This window comes from Cherax quadricarinatus, chromosome 27 (assembly GCF_038502225.1).
Source record: "Cherax quadricarinatus isolate ZL_2023a chromosome 27, ASM3850222v1, whole genome shotgun sequence".
Taxonomy (NCBI): Eukaryota; Metazoa; Arthropoda; class Malacostraca; order Decapoda; family Parastacidae; genus Cherax; species Cherax quadricarinatus.
In genome coordinates this window covers 18,540,775-18,564,895 of record NC_091318.1, presented here as the reverse complement: position 1 = coordinate 18,564,895, position 24,121 = coordinate 18,540,775, and the positions used below count along the sequence as shown (strand labels likewise).

General features: G+C 39.9%; 1 protein-coding gene across 3 annotated transcripts in view; it reads right to left on the bottom strand.

The window, feature by feature from the left end:
- Nucleotides 1-24,121, bottom strand: part of LOC128691214 (WD repeat-containing protein 17-like) — a 245,478-nt gene that overhangs the window by 136,429 nt on the left and 84,928 nt on the right. For all 3 annotated transcript variants that reach the window (XM_053780080.2, XM_053780079.2, XM_053780078.2), the window contains exons 15-16: nt 18,603-18,731; nt 15,777-15,997 (exon numbers count right to left, since the gene is read on the bottom strand). In XM_053780080.2, the coding sequence (XP_053636055.2) occupies nt 15,777-15,997; nt 18,603-18,731 (350 nt within the window). The remainder of the gene's footprint in view (nt 1-15,776; nt 15,998-18,602; nt 18,732-24,121) is intronic.

Sequence of the window (24,121 nt, the reverse complement as noted above, 5' to 3'; positions counted from 1 at the left end):
AACCTCTCTCTTTTTCTCCATATACTCTTCCCTCCTTGCATCACTTCTACTTTGTAAAAACTTCTCATATGCTAACTTTTTCTCCCTTACTACTCTCTTTACATCATCATTCCACCAATCGCTCCTCTTCCCTCCCGCACCCACTTTCTTGTAACCACAAACTTCTGCTGAACACTCTAACACTACATTTTTAAACCTACCCCATACCTCTTCGACCCCACTGCCTATGCTCTCATTAGCCCATCTATCCTCCAATAGCTGTGTATATCTTACCCTAACTGCCTCCTCTTTTATTTTATAAACCTTCACCTCTCTCTTCCCTGATACTTCTATTCTCCTTGTATCCCATCTACCTTTTACTCTCAGTGTAGCTACAACTAAAAAGTGATCTGATATATCTGTGGCCCCTCTATAAACATGTACATCCTGAAGTCTACTCAACAGTCTTTTATCTACCAATACATAATCCAACAAACTACTGTCATTTCACCCTACATCATATCTTGTATACTTATTTATCCTCTTTTTCTTAAAATATGTATTACCTATAACTAAACCCCTTTCTATACAAAGTTCAATCAAAGGGCTCCCATTATCATTTACACCTGGCACCCCAAACTTACCTACCACACCCTCTCTAAAAGTTTCTCCTACTTTAGCATTCAGGTCCCCTACCACAATTACTCTCTCACTTGGTTCAAAGGCTCCTATACATTCACTTAACATCTCCCAAAATCTCTCTCTCTCCTCTGCATTCCTCTCTTCTCCAGGTGCATACACGCTTATTATGACCCACTTCTCGCATCCAACCTTTACTTTAATCCACATAATTCTTGAATTTACACATTCATATTCTCTTTTCTCCTTCCATAACTGATCATTCAACATTACTGCTACCCCTTCCTTTGCTCTAACTCTCTCAGATACTCCAGATTTAATCCCATTTATTTCCCCCCACTGAAACTCCCCTACCCCCTTCAGCTTTGTTTCGCTTAGGGCCAGGACATCAAACTTCTTTTCATTCATAACATCAGCAATCATCTGTTTCTTGTCATCCGCACTACATCCACGCACATTTAAGCATCCCAGTTTTATAAAGTTTTTCTTCTTCTCTTTTTTAGTAAATGTCTACAGGAGAAGGAGTTACTAGCCCATTGCTCCCGGCATTTTAGTCGCCTCATACGACACGCATGGCTTACGGAGGAAAGATTCTTTTCCACTTCCCCATGGACAATAGAAGAAATAAAGAAGAACAAGAGCTATTTAGAAAAAGGAGAAAAACCTAGATGTATGTATATATATATGCATGTGCGTGTCTGTGAAGTGTGACCTAAATATTACCCTGCTCACACTCCAACAGATCATCAGGTCCCAAATACCATTCGTCTCCATTCACTCCTATCTGACACGCTCACGCACACTTGCTGGAAGTCCAGGCCCCTTGCCCACAAAACCTCCTTTACCCCGCCTTCCTTCTCCTACAGATTTATATGATCTACATAGTCATTTTACTTTGATCCATTCTCTCTAAATGACCAAACCACCTCAACAACCCCTCTTAAGCCCTCTGACTAACACTTTTATTAACTCCACACCTTCTCCTAATTTCCACACTCCGAATTTTCTCCACAATATTTACACCACACATTGCCCTTAGACAGGACATCTCCACTGCCTCCAACCGCCTCCTCGCTGCTGCATTCACAACCCAAGCTTCACACCCATGTAAGTGTGTTGGTACTACTATACTTTCATACATTCCCTTCTTCACCTCCATAGATAACGTTTTTTGTCTCCAAATATACCTCAACGCACCACTCACCTTTTTTCTCTCAACAATTCTATGATTAACCTCATCTTTCATAAATCCATCCGCCGACACGTCAACTCCCAAGTATCTGAAAACATTCACTTCTTCCATACTCCTCCTCCCCAATTTGATATCCAATTTTTCTTTATCTAAATCATTTGATACCCTCATCACCTTACTCTTTTCTATGTTCACTTTCAACTTTGTACCTTTACACACACTCCCAAACTCATCCACTAACCTTTGCAATTTTTCTTTAAAATCTCCCATGAGCACAGTATCATCAGCAAAAAGCAACTGTGTCAATTCCCATTTTGTATTTGATTTCCCATAATTTAATCCCACCCCTCTCCCGAACACCCTAGCATTTACTTCTTTTACAAACCCATCTATAAATATATTAAACAACAATGGTGACATTACACATCCCTGTCAAAGACCTACTTTTACTGGGAAGTAGTCTCCCTCTCTTCTACACACCCTAATCTGAGCCTCACTATCCTCACAAAAACTCTTTACAGCATTTTGTAACTTACCACCTATTCCATATACGTACAGTGGACCCCCGCATAACGCTGGCATCGCATAGTGTTAAATCCTCATAGCGATACATTTTATCGCTAAAATTTTGCCTCGAAGTGTTAAAAAATTCGCTCAACGCGATTCGTCTGAGACACGTCCATGCGGCCTGAGCCAGCCTCACTTGTTCTGCCAGTGGCATTGTTTACAAGCCAGCCTCCGCGGTAACATTCAAGCATACAATCGGAACATTTCGTATTATTACAGCCTTTTTATAGTGATTTCACCTGAAAAATAAGTGACCATGGGCCCCAAGAAAGCTTCTAGTGCCAACCCTACAGGAACAAGGGTGAGAATTACTATGGAGATGAAGAAAGAGATCATTGCTAAGTATGAAAGTGGAGTGCGTGTCTCCGAGCTGGCCAGGTTGTATAGTAAACCCCTATCAACCATCGCTTCTATTGTGTCCAAGAGAACGGCAATCAAGGAAGCTGTTCTTGCCAAAGGTTTAACTGTGCTTTTGAAACAGAGATCGCAAGTGATAGATGATGTTGAGAGACTGTTATTGGTGTGGATAAACGAAAAACAGATAGCAGGCAATAGCATCTCTCAAGCAATCATAAGTGAAAAGGCTAGGAAGTTGCACGGGGATTTAATTAGAAAAATGCCTGCAACTAGTGGTGATGCGAGTGAATTTAAGGCCAGCAAAGGTTGGTTTGAGAGATTTAAGAGGCGTAGTGGCATACATAGTGTGACAAGGCATGGAGAGGCTGCCAGTTCAGAGAGAGAAATTGAAGAAGTTGCCTACTTCAAAGATTAAGGAAATCTGTGCAAAGTGGCTTGAAGTGCAAACCTTCATGGATGAAAATCACCCTCACACAGCTATTGCAAACCGTGCTGGTGACTATTACACTGACACTGTTGTGAAACACTTTAGGAAAGTCATAAAGGAACGAGAGGTACAGGCCACTATGGACAGATATGTTGTGCGACAAAAGTCCAGTGACTCTGAAGCTGGTCCTAGTGGCATTAAAAGAAGAAGGGAAGCAACCCCGGAAAAGGACTTGACACCTCAAGTCCTAACGGAAGGGGATTCCCCTTCTAAACACTAAAACCATCCAATCTCCCCTCCTCCCATCCCATCAATCATCACCACATCTTCAATAAAGGTAAGTGTCATGTAACTGTGCATGTTTTCTTAAGTTTGTGTGTATTAAAATTAATATTTCATGTGGTAAATTTTTTTTTTCATACTTTTAAAGGGTGTCTTACATGGATTAATTTGATTTCCATCATTTCTTATGGGGAAAATTAATTCGCATAACGATAATTTCGCATAACATTGAGCTCTCAGGAACGGATTAATAGCGTTATGCGGGGGTCCACTGTACTTGCAACATCTGCCACATTGCTCCCCTATCCACTCTATCACATGCCTTTTCTAAATCCATAAATGCAATATAAACTTCCCTACCTTTATCTAAATACTGTTCACATATATGCTTCAATGTAAACACTTGATCTACACATCCCCTACCCACTCTGAAACCTCATTGCTCATCCGCAATCCAACGTTCTGTCTTACCTCTAATTCTTTCAATTATAACCCTACCATACACTTTTCCTGGTATACTCAGTAAACTTATTCCTCTATAATTTTTACAATCTCTTTTGTCCCCCTTCCCTTTATATAAAGGGACTATACATGCTCTCTGCCAATCCCTAGGTACCTTCCCCTCTTTCATACATTTATTAAACAAAAGTACATTCCAACACTATATCCCCCCCTGCTTTTAACATTTCTGTCATGATCCCATCAGTTCCAGCTGCTTTACCCCCTTTCATTCTATGTAATACCTCACGCACCTCCCCCACACTTACATCCTGCTCTTCTTCACTCCTAAAAGATGGCATACCTCTCTGGCCAGTGCATGAAATTACCGCTTCCCTTTCTTCATCGACATTTAAAAGTTCTCAAAATATTCTCGCCATCTACCCAAAACCTCCATCTCCCCATCTACTAACTCCCCTACTCTGTTTTCAACTGACAAATCCATTCGTTCTCTAGGCTTTCTTAACTTGTTTAACTCATTTCAAAATTTTTTCTTATTTTCATTAAAATTTCTTGACAGTGCCTATCCCACTCTATTATCTGCTCTCCTTTTCCACTCTCTCACCACTCTCTTCACCTTTCTTTTACTCTCCATATACTCTACTCTTCTTATAACACTTCTGCTTTGTAAAAACCTCTCATAAGCTAACTTTTTCTCTTTTATCACACCCTTTACTTCATCATTCCACCAATCACTCCTCTTTCCTCCTGCCCCCACCCTCCTATAACCACAAACTTCTGCCCCACATTCTAATACTGCATTTTTAAAACTATTCCAGAAGCATATATAAAGATATACAACATATCCCTCCAAACTGCCAATATCCCAAACCCCTCCTCTAAAGTGCAGGCATTGTACTTCCCATTTCCAGTACTCAAGTCCGGCTATATAAAAATAACTGGTTTTCCTGAATCCCTTCACTAAATAATGCCCTACTCACACTCCAACAGGTTGTCAGGTCCCAAAAACCCTAGGTACCTTCCCCTCTTTCATATATTTATTAAACAAAAATACCAACCACTCAAACACTATATCCCCCTGCTTTTAATATTTCTGTCATAATCCCATCAGTTCCAGCTGCTTTACCCCCTTTCATTCTAAGTAATGCCTCGTGCATCTCCCCCACACTCACATCCTGCTCTTCTTCACTCCTAAAAGATGTTATACCTCCCTGGCCAGGGCATGAAATTACCACCTTTTTTTCATCGACATTTAAAAGTTCCTCAAAATATTTCCGCCATCTACCCAAAACCTCCATCTCCCCATCTACTAACTCCCCTACTCTGTTTTTAACTGACAAAACCATTTGTTCCCAAGGCTTTCTTAACTTGTTTATCTCACTCCAAATTTTTTTTCTCATTTTCATTTAAATTTCTTGACAGTGCCTCTCCCACTCAATCATCTGCTCTCCTTTAGCACTCTCTCACCACTCTCTTCACCTTTCTTTTACTCTCCATATACTCTGCTCTTCTTACAACACTTATTCTTTGTAAAAACCTCTCACACGCTACATTTTTCTCTTTTATCACACCCTTTACTTCATCAATCCACCAATCACTCATCTTTCCTCCTGCACCCACCCTCCTACAGCCACAAACTTCTGCCCTACATTCTAATACTGCATTTTTAAAACTATTCCAACCCTCTTCAACCCCCCCACTACTCAAACTTGCACTAGCCCACCTTTCTGCAAATACAGTGGACCACCGCCTTACGATATTAATCCGTTCCTGAGAGCTCATCGTAAGCCGAAATTATCGTTAGCCGAATTAATTTTCCCCATAAGAAATAATGGAAATCAAATTAATCCATTCCTGACACCCCAAAGTATGAAAGAAAATTTTTTTTACCACATGAAATATTAATTTTAATACACACAAACTGAAGAAGACATGCACAATTATTACTCTACTAAGAACAGAATACATGACACTTACCTTTATTAAACATCTGGTGATGATTGATGGCATGGGAGGAGGGAAGAGTGTGGAAGTTATTGTTTAGAAGGGAAATCCCCTTCCATTAGGACTTGAGGTAGCAAGTCCTTTTCCGGGGTTACTTCCCTTTTTCTTTTAATGCCATTAGGACCAGCTTGAGAGTCACTGGACCTCTGTCACACAACAAATCGGTCCATAGAGCTCTGTGCCTCCCGTTCCTTTAAGACTTTTCTAAAATGGGCCATAACACTGTCATTGTACAGGTTGCCAACATGGCTTGCAGTAGCTGTGTCAGGGTGATTTTCATCCATAAAGGTTTGCAGTTCAACCCACTTTGCACACATTTCCTTGATCTCTTTTTTTCAATTTCATACTAATTCTTGCCCCTTTTTACCACAGGGATGGCACTAGAAGCTTTCGTGGGGTCCATGGTGACATATTTTACAGTTACAAGCACTAAATACACTGGGATAATGTGAAATGTATCGAATGTATGTACAGATGCGACCGCACTGACTGGCTTGTAAACACTGGCGCTGAGGCCACACGTGGGATGCGTCCCGGACGAATCACGTAAGGCGAGGCAAAATTTTTGCGTTCAAATGCTGTGCATGGCGGATTTAACATAACGCGATGCGTTCCTAAGGCGAGGATCCATAGTTGCTTATATCTCACCCTAACTTCCTTCTCCCTTAGTTTATACACTTTCACCTCTCTCTTACTTGTTGCCATTTTCCTTTTGTCCCATCTACCTCTTACTCTAACTGTAGCTACAACTAAATAATGATCTGATATATCATTTGCCCCTCTATAAACATGTACATCCTAGAGCTTACCCATCAACCTTTTATTCACCAATACATAATCTAACAAACTACTTTCATCACGTGCTATATCATACCTTGTATACTTACTTACCCTCTTTTTCATACAATATGTATTACTTATTACCAAACCTCTTTCTACACATAGCTCAATTAAAGGCTCCCCATTTTCATTAACCCCTGGCACCCCAAATTTACCTACTACAGTGAACCCCCGCATACCATTGGCCTTACATAACGTTAAATCCGCATACCGATACATTTTATCACTAAGATTTTGCCTCACATACCGCTAAAAAACCCGCTCAATGCTGTTCGTCTGAGACACATCTATGTGAGGCCTGAGCCAGCCTCACATGTTCCGCCGGTGGCATTGTTTACAAGCCAGCCTCCGCGGTAACATCCAAGCATACAATCGTAACATTTCGTATTATTACAGTGTTTTTGGTGATTTTATCTGCAAAATAAGTGACCATGGGCCCCAAGAAAGCTTCTAGTGCCAACCCTGTGGTAAAAAGGGTGAGAAATAATATCGAAATACTGTGGTACCATGGTCAACTGCTGATGCTGCTGCTGCTGCTGCTGTAGCACTGTCAGCTGCTGCTGCTGCTGTACCACCGTCAGCTGCTGCTGCTGCTGTACCACCGTCAGCTGCTGCTGCTGCTGTTGTAGTACCATCTGCTGCTGCTGCTGCTGTAGTACCGTCTGCTGCTGCTGTAGCATCGTCTGCTGCTGCTGTAGCATCGTCTGCTGCTGCTGTAGCACTGTCAGCTGCTGCTGCTGCTGTAGCACTGTCAGCTGCTGCTGCTGCTGTAGCACTGTCAGCTGCTGCTGCTGCTGTAGCACCGTCAGCTGCTGCTGCTGCTGTACCACCATCAGCTGCTGCTGCTGCTGTTGTAGTACCATCTGCTGCTGCTGTAGCATTGTCTGCTGCTGCTGTAGCACTGTCAGCTGCTGCTGCTGCTGTAGCACTGTCAGCTGTTGCTGCTGCTGTACCACCATCAGCTGCTGCTGCTGCTGCTGTACCACCGTCAGCTGCTGCTGCTGTAATACTGTCTGCTGCTGCTGCTGCTGTAGTACCGTCTGCTGCTGCTGTAGCATCGTCTGCTGCTGCTGTAGCACTGTCAGCTGCTGCTGCTGTAGCACTGTCAGCTGCTGCTGCTGCTGCTGCTGTAGCACTGTCAGTTGCTGCTGCTGCTGCTGTAGCACCGTTGTTGGTGTGGCTTATTGAGAATACCAAGAAACAATTAACCCCAGAGGGTTAGCCAGCCAGGATAACCCAAGAAAGTCAGTGCATCATCGAGGACTCTAACTTATTTCTATTGGGGTCCTTAATCTTGTCTCCCAGGATGCAACCCACACCAGTTGACTAACACCCAGATGAACAGGGAAAAATGCCTGGAACTAGTGCTCATATTGGTGAATTTAAAGCCAGCAAAGGTTGGTTTGAGAGATTTAAGAATCGTAGTGACATACACAGTGTGATAAGGCCTGTTCTGGAAGAAAATGCCAAACAGGACCTACAGTACTCAGGAGGAAAAGGCACTCCCAGGACACAGTGTCTCATCTGTCATTGCTGCATCTTCAATAAAGGTAAGTGTCATTTATTCTTCATTTAGTAGAGTAGTACATGCACAATATATACTGTGCATGTACTACTCTACTATTGTGCATGTATCCTTCTCTTTGTGTGTAGGAAAATGTATATTTCATGTGGTAAAATTTTTTTTTTCATACTTTTGGGTGTCTTGCACGGATTAATTTGATTTCCATTATTTCTTATGGGGAAAATTCATTCGCATAACGATAATTTCGCATAACAATGAGCTCTCATGAACGGATTAATATCGTTATGCGGGGGTCCACTGTACTCCTTTCACAACATTTTTACCCAATTTAGCACTGAAATCCCCAACCACAAGTACTCTCACACTTGGTTCAAAACTCCCCATGCATTCACTCAACATTTACCAAAATCTCTCTCAATGATTATATACACCTGGAAAATCCTAGAGGGACTAGTACCGAACTTGCACACGAAAATCACTCACTACAAAAGCAAAAGACTTGGCAGACGATGCAACATCCCCCCAATGAAAAGCAGGGGTGTCACTAGCACGTTAAGAGACCATACAATAAGTGTCAGGGGCCCGAGACTGTTCAACTGCCTCCCAGCATACATAAGGGGGATTACCAACAGACCCCTGGCAGTCTTCAAGCTGGCACTGGACAAGCACCTAAAGTCGGTTCCTGACCAGCCGGGCTGTGGCTCGTACGTTGGTTTGCGTGCAGCCAGCAGCAACAGCCTGGTTGATCAGGCTCTGATCCACCAGGAGGCCTGGTCACAGACCGGGCCACGGGGGCATTGACCCCCGGAACTCTCTCCAGGTAAACTCCAGGTAAATCTTCTACACTTCTCTCTTCTCTAGGTGCATAAATGGTTACTATAACCCACTTTTCACATCCAATCCTTATTTAACGCCATATAATCCTTGAATTAATACATTTATATTCCCTCTTTTCCTGCCATAATTTATCCTTCAACATTATTGCTACTCCTTCTGTAGCTCTAAATCTATTTGAAACCCCTGACCTAATCCCATTCATTTCTCCCCACTGAAACTCTCCCACCCCCTTCAGCTTTGTTTCACTTAAAGCCAGGATATCCATCTTCTTCTCATTCATAACGTCCACAATCATTTCTTTCTTATCATTTGCACAACATCCACACATATTCAAACATCCCACTTTGACAGTTTTCTTCTTTTTCTTTTTAGTAGGCTATACAGGAAAAGGGGTTACTAGACCATTGTTCCCGACTTTTACAACACGCATGGCTTATGGAGGAAAGATTCTTATTCCACTTCCCCATGGATATGAAAGGAAAAGCAATAAGAACAAGGGGAGTGTGTAAAGGTAGAAAGTGGAAAGTGAACATAGATAAGAGTAAGGTGATGAGGGTGTCAAATGATTTAGATAAAGAAAAATTGGATATCAAATTGGAGAGGAGTATGGAAGAAGTGAATGTTTTCAGATATTTGGGAGTTGACGTGTCAGTGGATGGATTTTGAATGATGAGGTTAATCATAGAACTGATGAAGAAAAAATGGTGAGTGGTATGTCAAGGTATATTTTTTTTTTTTTCAACAAGTCGGTCGTCTCCCACCGGGGCAGGGTGACCCAAAAAAGAAAGAAAATCCCCAAAAAGAAAATACTTTCATCATCATTCAACACTTTCACCACACTCACACATTATCACTGCTTTTGCAGAGGTGCTCAGAATACAACAGTTTAGAAGCATATACGTATAAAGATACACAACATATCCCTCCAAACTGCCAATATCCCAAACCCCTCCTTTAAAGTGCAGGCATTGTACTTCCCATTTCCAGGACTCAAGTCCGACTATATGAAAATAACCGGTTTCCCTGAATCCCTTCACTAAATATTACCCTGCTCACACTCCAACAGATCGTCAGGTCCCAAGTATCATTCGTCTCCATTCACTCCTATCTAACACGCTCATGCACGCTTGCTGGAAGTCCAAGCCCCTCGCCCACAAAACCTCCTTTACCCCCTCTTTCCAACCCTTTCGAGGACGACCCCTACCCCTCTTTCCTTCCCCTATAGATTTATATGCTTTCCATGTCATTCTACTTTGATCCATTCTCTCTAAATGACCAAACCACCTCAACAACCCCTCTTCTGCCCTCTGACTAATGCTAATTTCCGCATAATATTTACACCACACATTGTCCTTAGACAGGACATCTCCACTGCCTCCAACCGTCTCCTCACTGCTGCATTTACCACCCAAGCTTCACATCCATATAAGAGTGTTGGTACTACTATACTTTCATACATTCCCTTCTTTGCCTCCATAGATAACATTTTTTGACTCCACATATACCTCAACACACCACTCACCTTTTTTCCCTCATCAATTCTATGATTAACCCCATCCTTCATAAATCCATCCGCCGACACGTCAACTCTCAAGTATCTGAAAACATTCACTTCTTCCAGACAAAAAACATTACCCTTGGAGGCAAAGAAGGGAATGTATGAAACTGTATGAAACTTGCTGTAGCAAGGAGACAGTTGGAGGCAGTGGAGATGTCCTCTCTAAGGGCAATGTGTGTGGTGTAAATATTATGCAGAAAATTTGGAGTTTGGAAATCAGGAGAAGGTGTGGAGTTAATAAAAGTAATAGTCAGAGGGCTGAAGAGGGGTTGTTGAGATGGTTTGGTCATTTAGAGAGAATGGATCAAATTAGAATGACATGGAAAGCGTATAAATCTGTAGGGGAGGAAGGCGGGGTAGGGGTCATCCTCGAAAAGGTTGGAGGGTGGGGGTAAAGGAGGTTTTGTGGGCGAGGGGCTTGGACTTCCAGCAAGAATGCATGAGTGGGTTAGATAGGAGTGTGGGACCTGAGGAGCCGTTGGAGTGTGAGCAGGGTAATATTTAGTGAAGGGATTCTGGGAAACCGGTTATTTTTATATAGCCGGACTTGAGTCCTGGAAATGGGAAGTACAATGCCTGCACTTTAAAGGAGGGGTTTGGAGGCAGCTTGGAGGGATATGTTGTGTATCTTTATACGTATATGCTTCTAAATTGTTGTATTCTGAGCACCTCTGTAAAAACAGTGATTATGTGTGAGTGAGGTGAAAGTGTTGAATGATGATGAAAGTATATTCTTTATGGGGATTTTCTTTTTGGGTCACCCTGCTTCAGTGGAAGACGGCCGACTTGTTAAAAAAAAAAATGCATGTGTAGTGTGACCCAAGTGTAAGTAGAAGTAGCAAGACATACCTGAAAGCTTACATGCACATGAGATAGAAACAAGACACCAGAAATCCTACCATCATGTAAAACAATTACATGCTTTCGTTTTACACTCACTTGGAATGACGGTAGTACCTCCTTGGGTGGTTGCTGTCTGTCTCCCAACCTACTACTACTACTACTACTAGTACTACCAATACTACTACTACTACTACTGCTCTTATCTATGTCATTTTCTAGGAAAATGAGTGTAGCTTTCTCCCAAGCCATGGAACAGGAAAACATTAGGCATTATTAATGTTATCAATTCTGCAGGTACATTTATGCTCTCGAAGGCATGTGTAGGTAAATTTCTACGAGTTTCCCAAATACAAACTTTTGGTGATGCATTAGGTCTAACAGCTTTGGTAATTTCTTTGATGATCTTGGTGGTGACTACTGCTATGTCTGCATTTGAATTACAAAGAAAAAGGAGACTGTGTCTGCCATGGGTAAGGTGAGCAGAATGAGCCTACCTTCAGTTTCTATTTGGCTCCTAGCACTGCTGTGTATGTAAAATGAGCCTGCCTTCAGTTTCCATTTGGCTCCTAGCACTGCTGTGTATGTAGAATGAGCCTGCCATCAGTTTCTATTAGGCTCCTAACACTGCTGTGTATGTAGAATGAGCTTGCCTTCAGTTTTTATTTGGCTCCTAGCACTGCTGTGTATGTAGAATAAGCCTGCCTTCAGTTTCTATTTGGCTCCTAGCACTGCTGTGTATGTAAAATGAGCCTGCTGTCAGTTTCTATTTGACTCCTAGAACTGTTGTGTATATGTAGAGCATTTTGTTTGCAGGAAGGTGGAACTTTTTAGCTAACAAAGGTTTTCTTAATATTTTCTTCCTTAATCTGCAGAAATTCCTTGCTGCAGAATCTGAGAGCACAAAGGAAGACGTAGATGATAACTTCTTTCTTAGTTTTGAGATTGTGGTGAAAATAGACATGTTAGCTCATCTCTATGGAAAGGTTTTCTCTAGCTGGTGCATTTCAAGTGCTCGCCTACCTTGGTAAAATGAACAATTGAGAAGACTAGAGAGTCACCTATTTCTTCTTAAAGAGTAAACCAGATTGAAGATTAGACCTACACAAGTTGATCCTTAAAGTCAGTGAGGTTAAAGCGCCTCAATACTAAGACCAAGATGTCGTCAGCATACCTAAGCCATGTAATGTGTCAGGGTATGATTCCACAAAAGCATAGTACTGAATGGCGAACCCATTGCCACACAAAATTTTTGTCTGTAGAGTTCTGACTTGTAGGCAAACAAAATGAACTGAACAAAAATCTCACCAAAAAATGAAGTCTTGAACAGCCAGTGGAAGATAAAGACAGTTCATGGTATGGCTGCTCACAAATGCAAGAATTTGTTCTATGGGGACCTATGTAGAGAGAGAGAGGTGCTGACCAGGATTACCAGTTTCTTATTTTTCATGTTCACATTAGTGAACTGGGAAATGGGATCTCCAGAGTGACAAAGATACGGTGGCCAATAGTACTTTATATCTGGGGCAGATTTTAGCCATAACTCTGACAAATTTGTGTGGCACACTGCTAGATGTTATAAGACAGAGGAATATTGGGATTATGAATTTTGGAAGCCCATAAATGTGTGCAGATCAAGGGTTAATAGACAGGACATAACATAAATTCTTACTTTGGGTGGAATGCAATAGCATTTTCCAGGCTTTGCCCAGTAAAACTTTTATATTCTTCTATAGCTTAAGGTGAGATGTGTCATAAGTATTGTTGATACTAAGTAGGTCTATCCCTTTTGTATGATGGTAATCAATGTCTAGTAAAACAACACCTCTGCTCTTGTCAGCCATGGTGATGTTTTCACTATGTACTTGATAAAAGCCCTTATTGGGTAAAACCCTAAACATTACAGGTTTCCTCTACACATTGTATCTTATTCTTTCCACTTGTTGGCTTGTTGCCAGTACCAACAGTTTAAATACTGTACTACACATAACCTAGAATAAACAACAGTATAGAGTGAAATGGCACATAAATACTGATTCAATCATATAAGCACCACAGCAAAAAATTTTAACGAAAAACACACTTGTGAGGGAGAAAAACCTTTATTGAAACCAGATCAAAATAAATATGAACTTAAGAAATTAAAAAGTAGAAAATATCTTAGGCAAGCAGAAAGATTAAACAAAGGAAAAACATATATTTGCAAAAGGATGACAAGAGTACCTTGAGTTCAGCTAATCTGACTCAAAATCCAGGTAAGTGGAATCAAGTTCCAGACATGTTAATTGCAGTCCTACATTTTGAAAGATGGAAGGGCATTTCAGTGGATCACCACAAATGTAGAGACAGCTAAGAAATATGTAATATGAGTATTTTTTCCATTTTTAAGGGATCAGTGAAAGATATGCAATCTATAGGAACACACAGCAAATATTCATGTTACACAAACTGCAAATGGCAAAATATTAGCGTACAGTTTAGTACCACATTAAGTTTGCTGTTTTCACCTTATAAATATCATACAGACGAGGGTAGCCATACAATAATGTAGATATCCCTACTACTATTTAGAAAAAGAACATACACTCCAACAGCATGTTAAAGCCTAACAAGGTAAGAAGAACCTTGAAAAACATTATCAGTGTATACTCTGGAACCAAGTACACATTGAAATTTCTTATAAAGCCCAATCTATGGATGTGATAATTATCAACATAAAAAAAATCAGAATGGTGGAGACTGCTCAAGAACTTGATTTAGCAGTTAACAAATCTGAATTATATTTACATATTACTGTACTTTTCACCATTAATTTTTTTCACCATATATACTGAGAGTTTGTGCATGTTTATTTTATACATGAGTGGTGGGCTCACATTTGTTTGGCAGAGAATGGTCATGAACTTAATAATTATGGTGGGAAGTATGAGTGAGTGAAGGCAGTTCAGTACTGTATATTTTGAAGGCTGATCCTATTGTCACTCAGGCACCTGCTACCCTCACCACAACCTCCATCCAATTCCACAGGGCCAAAATAATTACTCTTGCCAGATACTCAGCCCTACATTCTTATACATCTAACACACTCACCTTAACACTTCCTTCCACATCACATGCCCAAACATGTGATACCCTCACTCGTACCCTGCTTCCTACACTAGCACAGGCACTCGTCATGAGTATTGCGAAGGAGAGGAAGGGAATGAGACAGAGAGGGAAGGGGATAAATGAGGGAGGAAATGAGACAAAAAGGAAGAGGAGAAAGGGAGGGAATGGCAGAGGAAGAGGAGACAAAAGAGGAGAAAGAGGGAAGAAGGAGGGCTTGAGACAGAGGGAAGGAAAGAAAGAGAGAGGGAATGAGAGAGAGGGAAGAGTAGAAAGGAGAGGAATAAGACAGAAGAAGAGAAAGAGGACAGATGAGAAAGTGGAATAGAATGAGACAGAGAGGGGGAAAAGAGAGAAAGGAAATGAGAGAGGGAAGGGGAGAACAGGGAAAGGAATGAGACAAAAGAGAAAAAGGGAGAAAGAGGGAGGGAATGAGACAGAGGGGCAAGGGGTGAAAGAGGGAGGAAAGGAAACAAAAAGGGACCTATCTCAGGTGAATAAATTTTTTTTAATTATATTGTTTAAAAATGAATGAAATTAGATACAGATTATTGTTGTACTATAATGCATTTAATTATAGTGAAGGTTTCTTGAGAAAAATAGTCCAAATACTGAACACAAGTTCCAAATGATACTCAGGAAAGCATCTCAATTCATTAGTTGGGAACTACAGTATACATCTTACAATTTTATCTTTTACTTTTATTTATTTGATTTGTAATTATTGTTCAGTACTTTCTTGTCCTTAAACTTAAGAGATGGCCAATAACTCAACGTATCTGTGGTGCTGTAATGAAGGCCTGTGTATCGGTGAAGATACAAAGTCTATTCTAATACATGTAATTTTCAATATCCTACCAACAACTGTGCCTTCTGTGCCAAATATTAAAAAAAAAAAGGAGTGGATGAACACTGGATACACAGTGTAATGGATATATATATTATAAAGAAAGAGATATTCAAGAATAGAAGTGCAACCAAATAAGAAATAAAACAGTGTGTTGCAGGCGGATTAAATAAATGTTGGAAACAAATGATGTGTGAATGGACAGAATTATAAAAACACAAACAAAACAAAAGAAACCATATTTTGACAATGATGAACCAGTTTATAAGTGAATATAAGTATTTCTGTACGAGAAGTAATTGTGACAGCACAGCCTACCTGGCCATCAGTTTCCGCCAATACTCCACAGAGACAGCTGGAGCAAGTGCAAGTGCATGGTCCCAGTGGTGGAGTCTTGTCATCAGCTCACAATACTGGTGAAGGGCTCCACATCTTAGGTATGATTCAGCTAGAAGGTCTTGATTCTCTTGCATTGAGTGCTTGCGACTGGCTACACCATGGCCACGGTTAGCATCAATTTCTTGCTCTGCAGCCACTGCCTGATAGCAGAGATTAACTCTTCAAACAATCTTACCATTGCATAGCCTTCTTGTAGTAGAGATTACAAAAATTTACTGTATCTCATTAACCCTTTAACTGTCCAAAAGTTCCCATGATAAAGTTACCCAACAATACACACAATCTCTTTTATACATCTACCAGCATTGTACACCTTTTTTGAAACATACATTGGTCTAATATTGACAATAGCATTATGTCCATGCATCATATTAATTTTTTTTTTTAACAAGTCAGCCGTCTCCCACCGAGGCAGGGTGACCCAAAAAGAAAGAATATCCCCAAAAAGAAAATACTTTCATCATCATTCAACACTTTCACCTCACTTACACATAATCACTGTTTTTGCAGAGGTGCTCAGAATACAACAGATGAGAAGTATGTACGTATAAAGATACACAACACATCCCTCCAAACTGCCAATATCTAAAAACCCATCCTTTAAAGTGCAGGCACTGTACTTCCCATTTCCAGGACTCAAGTCCAGCTATATAAAATAACCGGTTTCCCTGAATCCCTTCACTAAATATTACCCTGCTCAAACTCCAACAGCTCGTCAGGTCCCAAATACCATTCGTCTCCATTCACTCCTATCTAACACGCTCATGCACGCTTGCTGGAAGTCCAAGCCCCTCGCCCACACAACCTCCTTTACTGCCTCCCTCCATCCCTTTCAAGGATGACCCCTACCCCACCTTCCTTCCCCTACAGATTTATATGCTCTCCATGTCATTCTACTTTGATCCATTCTCTTTAAATGACCAAACCACCTCAACAACCCCTCTTCAGCCCTCTGACTAATACTTTTATTAACTCCACACTTCCTAATTTCCACACTCCAAATTTTCTGCATAATATTTACACCACACATTGCCCTTAGACAGCACATCTCCACTGCCTCCAACTGCCTCCTCACTGTAGCATTTACAACCCAAGCTTCACACCCATATAAGAGTGTTGGTACCACTATACTTTCATACATTCCCTTCTTTGCCTCCATAGATAACATTCTTTGTCTCCCTATATACTTCAATGCACCACCGACCTTTTTTCCCTCATCAATTCTATGATTAACCTCATCCTTCATAAATCCATCCGCTGATACGTCAACTCCCAAATATCTGAAAACATTCACTTCTTCCATACTCCTCTTCCCCAATTTGATATCCAATTTTTCTTTATCTAAATCATTTGATACCCTCATCACCTTACGCTTTTCTATGTTCACTTTCAACTTTCTACCTTTACGCACACTCCCAAATTCGTCCACTTTAGAATCACCCATAAGCACAGTATCATCAGCAAAAAGTAACTGTGTCATTTCCCATTTTGTATTTGATTCCCCATAATTTAATCCCACCCCTCTCCCGAACACCCTAGCATTTATTTCTTTTACAAACCCGTCTATAAATATATAAACAACCATGGTGACATTACACAGCCCTGTCTAAGACCTACTTTTACCAGGAAGTACTCTCCCTATCTTCTACACACCCTAACCTGAGCCTCACTGTCCTCATAAAAACTCTTTACAGTACGTATTTAGTAACTTACCACCTATTCCATATACTTGCAACATCTGCTACATTGCTCCCCTATCCACTCTATCATATGCCTTTTCTAAATCCATAAATGCAATAAAAGCTTCCCTACCTTTATCTAGATACTGTTCACATATATGCTTCAATGTAAACACCTAATTTACACATCCCCTACCCACTCTAAAACCTCCTTGCTCATCCGCAATCCTATATTCTGTCTTACCTCTAATTCTTTCAATAATAACCCTACCGTACACTTTTCCTGGTATACTCAGTAAACTAATTCCTCTATAATTTTTGCAATCTCTTTTGTCCCCCTTCCCTTTATATAAAGGGACTATACATGCTCTCCGCCAATCCCTAGGTACCTTCCCCTCTTTCTTACATTTATTAAACAAAAATACCAACCACTCCAACACTATATCCCCCCTTGCTTTAAACATTTCTGTCATGATCCCATCAGTTCCAGCTGCTTTACCCCCTTTCATTCTACGTAATGCCTCACGCACCTCCCCCACACTTACATCCTGCTCTTCTTCACTCCTAAAAGATGGTATACCTCCCTGGCCAGTGCATGAAATTACCGCCTCCCTTTCTTCATCGACATTTAAGAGTTCCTCAAAGTATTCTCGCCATCTACCCAATACCTCCATCTCCCCATCTACTAACTCTCCTACTCTGTTTTTAACTGACAAATCCATTTGTTCCCTAGGCTTTCTTAACTTGTTTAACTCACTCCAAAATTTTTTCTTATTTTCATTAAAATTTCTTGATATTAATATTTTCCTCATATTATGACAGTGGCTGGCACTATTTTATATGAAAAAGAAAACCAAGTTAACCTATCTCACTCCTTTAAATTCTTATGAATGAAATTTAACAGAATTTTAAGACAAATTTGATTAAACTCAATAATACTGAGGAAAATCTTTAACAACTCATGATTAAATGAGCTTGACTAAATATTGGAAATCAAAATAAAGTGTAAGTAAAAGCCTGAGCAACAAGCAGCTGATGTAAAAAATTAGATAAGACATGAACGAACCAGTGAACACTTGATGAGGTGAGAATGATGCATGATGGACTGAGTATAGTTTGGTGAGAGCTGAGAGATGTCAGCATGTCCTTGCAGTACATACACGAGATCCCACAGGTTCTTCACTCGTACGTCACCCTAAATAAGAAGAAATTACTGCATTATACTGCATATACAGAATGGGACCACGAATTATTGTCAACTACAGAGAAAGAGTGACTTAATTAACAACAGAGTACAGTGGACCCCCGGTTAACGATATTTTTTCACTCCAGAAGTATGTTCAGGTGCCAGTACTGACCGAATTTGTTCCCATAAGAAATATTGTGAAGTAGATTAGTCCATTTCAGACCCCCAAACATACACGTACAAATGCACTTACATAAATACACTTACATAATTGGTCGCATTCGGGGGTAATCGTTATGTGGGGGTCCACTGTACATGTAAACTAAAAACTAAGATAGCAAAATTTATACCAGAAACAAATTAAGAAAAAATATACGATATAAAAATGTTCTAATACAGTACATACAGTAATACAAATTAACCCTTAATCCAAGTTTAAATGAATAAAAACAAAGAATGTCTGTCTAGTTGCTTTAAAATAGTTACATATCATCAATATTCTCAATTAAGTTATAGCGTAAAAAATGTGAAAAAGTAAGCACCATATTTAAAAGATGATAATAATAGGATTTTAAGTCCTACTATTTTTACTGGCATATGCAGAAGGCATGTGTGAGTGTGTTAGTCAGGAGTGAATGGAGACAAATGGTTTTTGGGATTTGATGAGCTGTTGGAGTATGAGAAGGGTAATATTTTGTGAAGGGATTCAAGGAAACCAGTTAGCCGGACTCGAGTCCTGGAGGTGGGAAGTACAATGCCTGCACTTTAAAGGAGGGGTTTGGAATATTGGCTGTTTGGCATGCCATCTAAACTGTCATGTATGAGCGCTTTTACAGAGACAGTGATATTGTGTGAATGATGGTGAAAGTGTTTTGTTTTTGAGTCACCATGCCTCGGTGGGAGATGGCCAACATGTTAAAAAAAAAAACATTAGTTTTGAAAAGAATCACATTTTTTTATAAACAGTAATACAAATGAAAATATATACCTTACACTGTTTTTTTATAAAAAGAAATGTAATTCGAATTTAACCCTTTGGGGGTTTTGGACATACTAGTACGTCTTACGACCCAGGGTTTTTGACGTACGTACTAGTACACCTAAATTTTAGCACCCTCAAATCTAGCGAGAGAAAGCTGGTAGGCCTACATATGTAAGAATCAGTCTATGTGGTCAGTGTGCACAGTATAAAAAAAATCCTGCAGCACACAGTGCGTAATGAGAAAAAAAAACTTTGACCGTGTTTTTGGATTAAAACAGCGACTTTGCACTGTATTTTTGTATGGTATTTATTGTTGTATTCTAGTTTTCTTGGTCTCATTTTATAGAATGGAAGACATATTACAGAAATTGAGATGATTTTGACTGGTTTTACAATGAAAAGTACCTTGAAATTGAGCTCAAAGTAGCAGAAATGTTCGATTTTTACCAAAGTTCAAAAGTAAACAAATCATGTCAAGCATCCAATACACATCAACTGATGAGTCTAATATTCTTCCACAAGTGCGCTGATATCATTTATACCATTTCTACACTAATGCAGTAGTCTGCATAACAGTAAATCTAATTTTTTTTTGTAAGAATAAAAATTCAAAGTGGAAAGCCAAAGAAATACAAGAGGGGCCTGGGGATGTGACTAACGAACAGAGAACTTGCTATTTTAGTGCCAGGAATGTCTTTCTTGTTTATTCTGGACCCTATTCGGAAATTGCCATCTCTTGAAATTTGTGTGAAATTGGCAAAATTGCTAAATTCTGACCATTTTATTGGATAGTTGAAATCAGTAAATGGGTGGTTTCTTGTACTCATTCGATAGAAAAAATGGAGTTTTAGCGAAATAGTTATGATTTTTGTCGACTAGTACACTGGAATTGGCTGAAAATAGGGCAAAATCGCCGATGCGTCAACATCATCGAGACCGCTAACTTCAAGAGAGCATAATTCCCCAAGTTTTCCATCAAATTTCATACTTTTGGTGTCATTATGATCGGGAAAATATTCTCCATCTTTTCATAAGAAAAAATAATTTTTTTTTTTTTTAAATTTGGCCGACCTTGAGAACAAGTCTCTGAGAGGACCTGTCGACCCCCAAAGGGTTAACTCATTTTACGAATGTGATTGCTGCCTATGCCATCATGCTTATCACAAATGCAGATGGGACCACCCAAGTTAATATCACTAAATCTTTAGTGAAGTGCACTTAATAAGAACCCAGTGTCAAATTCTGAGTTTGTTTTAAATAATGAACAAGAATGAAATCCTGTACCTAAATGTAACTGTTTCACACCAGACAACAATAACAAACAAAAAATAGACAAACTAAAATTTTTTACTACAATCCAGACTGTAATGATTAAAGAAAATTAAAGAAAACATATAGGAAAAAAACTGAAACAGAAGGATATCCAAGAAACCTATGCAAAGCCAGAGTAATTATTAAAAAAATTCTCCACTCTAAACACAATATCATGATTTCCTTAACCCTTTCAGGGTCCAAGGCCAAAATCTGAAGTGGTGCCCCAGTGTCCAAGAATTTTCAAAAAAAAAAATTTTTATTTTTTCTTATGAAATGGTAGAGAATCTTTTTGTGAATGTAATAAAACAAAAAGTACGAAATTTGATGGAAAATTGACGAAATTATGCTCTCGTGAATTTTGATGTGTCAGCGATATTTACGAATCGGCGATTTTGCCGACTTTGACTCCCATTTTAGGCCAATTACATTATTCCAGTCGACCAAATTCTCAGCTATTTTACTAGTATTACTTCTATTCTATCGATTGAGCACAAGAAATCACCAAGTCAACTGTTTCAACTACAAAATAAAGTGACCGGAAATTGGTAATTTGGCCAATTTAACACAAAGTTCAAAATATTCCAATTTCAAAATAGGGTCCAAAATAAACAATGTAGGTATTCCTGGCACTAAACTAACATTTCCTCTGTTCATTAGTTATGTTTTGAGGCTTTACAAATAAATTCCATTTTGATTTTTTATTCACATAATGAATTTTTATTCACACCAAAAAATAGAAGATTTACTGTTATGCAATATTGTAATAATTGTATAAATATCATCACCACATTTGTGAATGTATATTAGACCCACCAGCTGGCGTGTATTAGACGTGTGAGGTCGTTTGTTTACTCTTGAACATCGGCAAAAATTTAACATTTCCGCCACTTTGAGCTCAATTTCAAGCCATTTCCAGTGCTAACAACAATCAAAATTATCTCTATTTCTGTAATATGTCTTCCATTCTATCAAATGAGACCAAGAAATCACAAATACAACTATAAAAAACATACGAAAAAACACTGCAAAGTCGCTGTTTTAATCGAAAATCATGGTCTCAGTTTTTTTTCTCTCATTATACACAGTGTGCTGCAGGATTTGTTTTATGTGGTGCACACATACCACATAGATGTATTCTCTCATATCTAGGCCCAAATGTACCACTCACAGTTTATCCGAGTGAGCTGAGCTCATGACGTAGATCTACGGTTTGGACCCTGAACGTAAAGCCGTAGATCTACGGGACGGACCCTGAAAGGGTTAAAACATTGTACAGTATTTCCATGTTCTTACTTTTGAGATTAGGCCTTGCCTGTGCTTTTCTGCTTATGTAAGTACTGTATGCCTATAGTAACCCATGGGTTCTTTTGCCATTTCCTAATAATTTGCATGGTTATCAGGAGAAAGTACATTGTACAGTGGGTGGATTTTTACTGAAAAAAATTTCTCACTTGGGTACTCATGATTAGGATGTCGCTTACCTGCCTTTTCAAAGTCCTCTATTTTCTTCTTTTTCAACCTCACTGGAAGTCTCCTGCCAAGGCAGGGTGACCCAAAGAAACATATTCACAATCATTCATTCATTCATTATATCTCTTATGGGAATGATAAACCTATTTACTGCTGCTTTATTATGTATAGGCTGGGACGATTATAGTGGGTCTTATTAAGTCTAGTGTGGAGGCAGATGAATCTGTGATTCTAGCAGGTTTTGTGAGTGAGGGTATTAGAAGGCAGGTGCACACATGACAGTATTTATGATGCATGAGAATTGGAGTAATTTTTTTTTTTTTACCACAAAAGTCATCTCCCACCAAAATAAGGTGACCTAACAACTTAAAACATTCCCCATCATTTATTTAATAGATGTCTTTCCAGAGGTGTGCAGACATCACAGTTGAAATAACCCTCCAAAATGTGACATACCCATCCCTCCTGAGTGCAGGTACTGTACTTCAGGATCAATTGTGCAACTATATAATCAACAAAAGCATCCATAACATTTGTGTTTTTTTTATGTTGCATCTCAATTGTATAACAAATTACAGAACACTTCACCTTTTTTATATGGTCTCAATAATTGTATATACTCTTGTGATTAATACAGTTGCTATATAGTATCATGTTTTAGATGTTTCTATTAGACTTATCAAGAATTGGAATTTAACCCTTTCAGGGTCCGTGCCATAGATCTACGGCTATACATTGAGGGTCCAAACCGTAGATCTACGCCAAAATTCTAGTGGCGTCAAATTTAGTGCAAGAAGGCTGGTAGGCCTACATCTGAGAGAACGGGTCCGTGTGGTGTGCGTGCGCTGTTAACAAAAATTCTAGGCGCTCGTATGGCACTGTCGGAACGCTGCCTTAGTTACCTTTGTTCACCATGCCTCGTCGCAAGGCAGCTCTCACTCCAAAGCAGATTGGGACTCTCTTCCTATCTGATAGTTCTGACTCTGATGGAAGTGGAAATGAAGACGAATTCTATGGCTCTGATCAATTAGTGACCAAAAGGAATGACCAGGATATCAAAAATAGTGCAGAAAATCCTGATGATCCTCAACCTTCTACCTCTGGTGTGGGCACGTCTCAGTCACGTTCAGTTGTACCTCGTCGCAAGAGAAAACTAATATTTTCGCGTGGCCAGGCCTCAGACTTCAGTAATGATGATGATAGTGATGTGGATTATGATTTTATTGCTCTTGACGATCATTTGAGTAGTGATAGAGAGGAATCATATTCACCAATGAAGTGTCGGTATATACACCGCCACATGCGTTCGGGGAGTGTTCCCTATGCAGTGCCCAGGGGACAGAGTACATCCCAGAGTACATCCCGTGGCCCTACACCAGGAATAGGAATAGACAGTGAAAGTGAGGATGATGTGGCTACACTTGGCATGGTGGTATTGGTGGTGATAGTGATAGTGGTGATGGTAGTGCCACGGCCATGCATGACTCACCAGCCCAGGCTGGGACCCCACGCCGCTGACTCCTCAGCTCAAGGACAAACCAGAGTGTCATCCACCACCACACCACAACTACAACTACAACCACAACCAGGGTATGATGTCCAGTATCCACCAGCAAACCACATCTGGAATTGG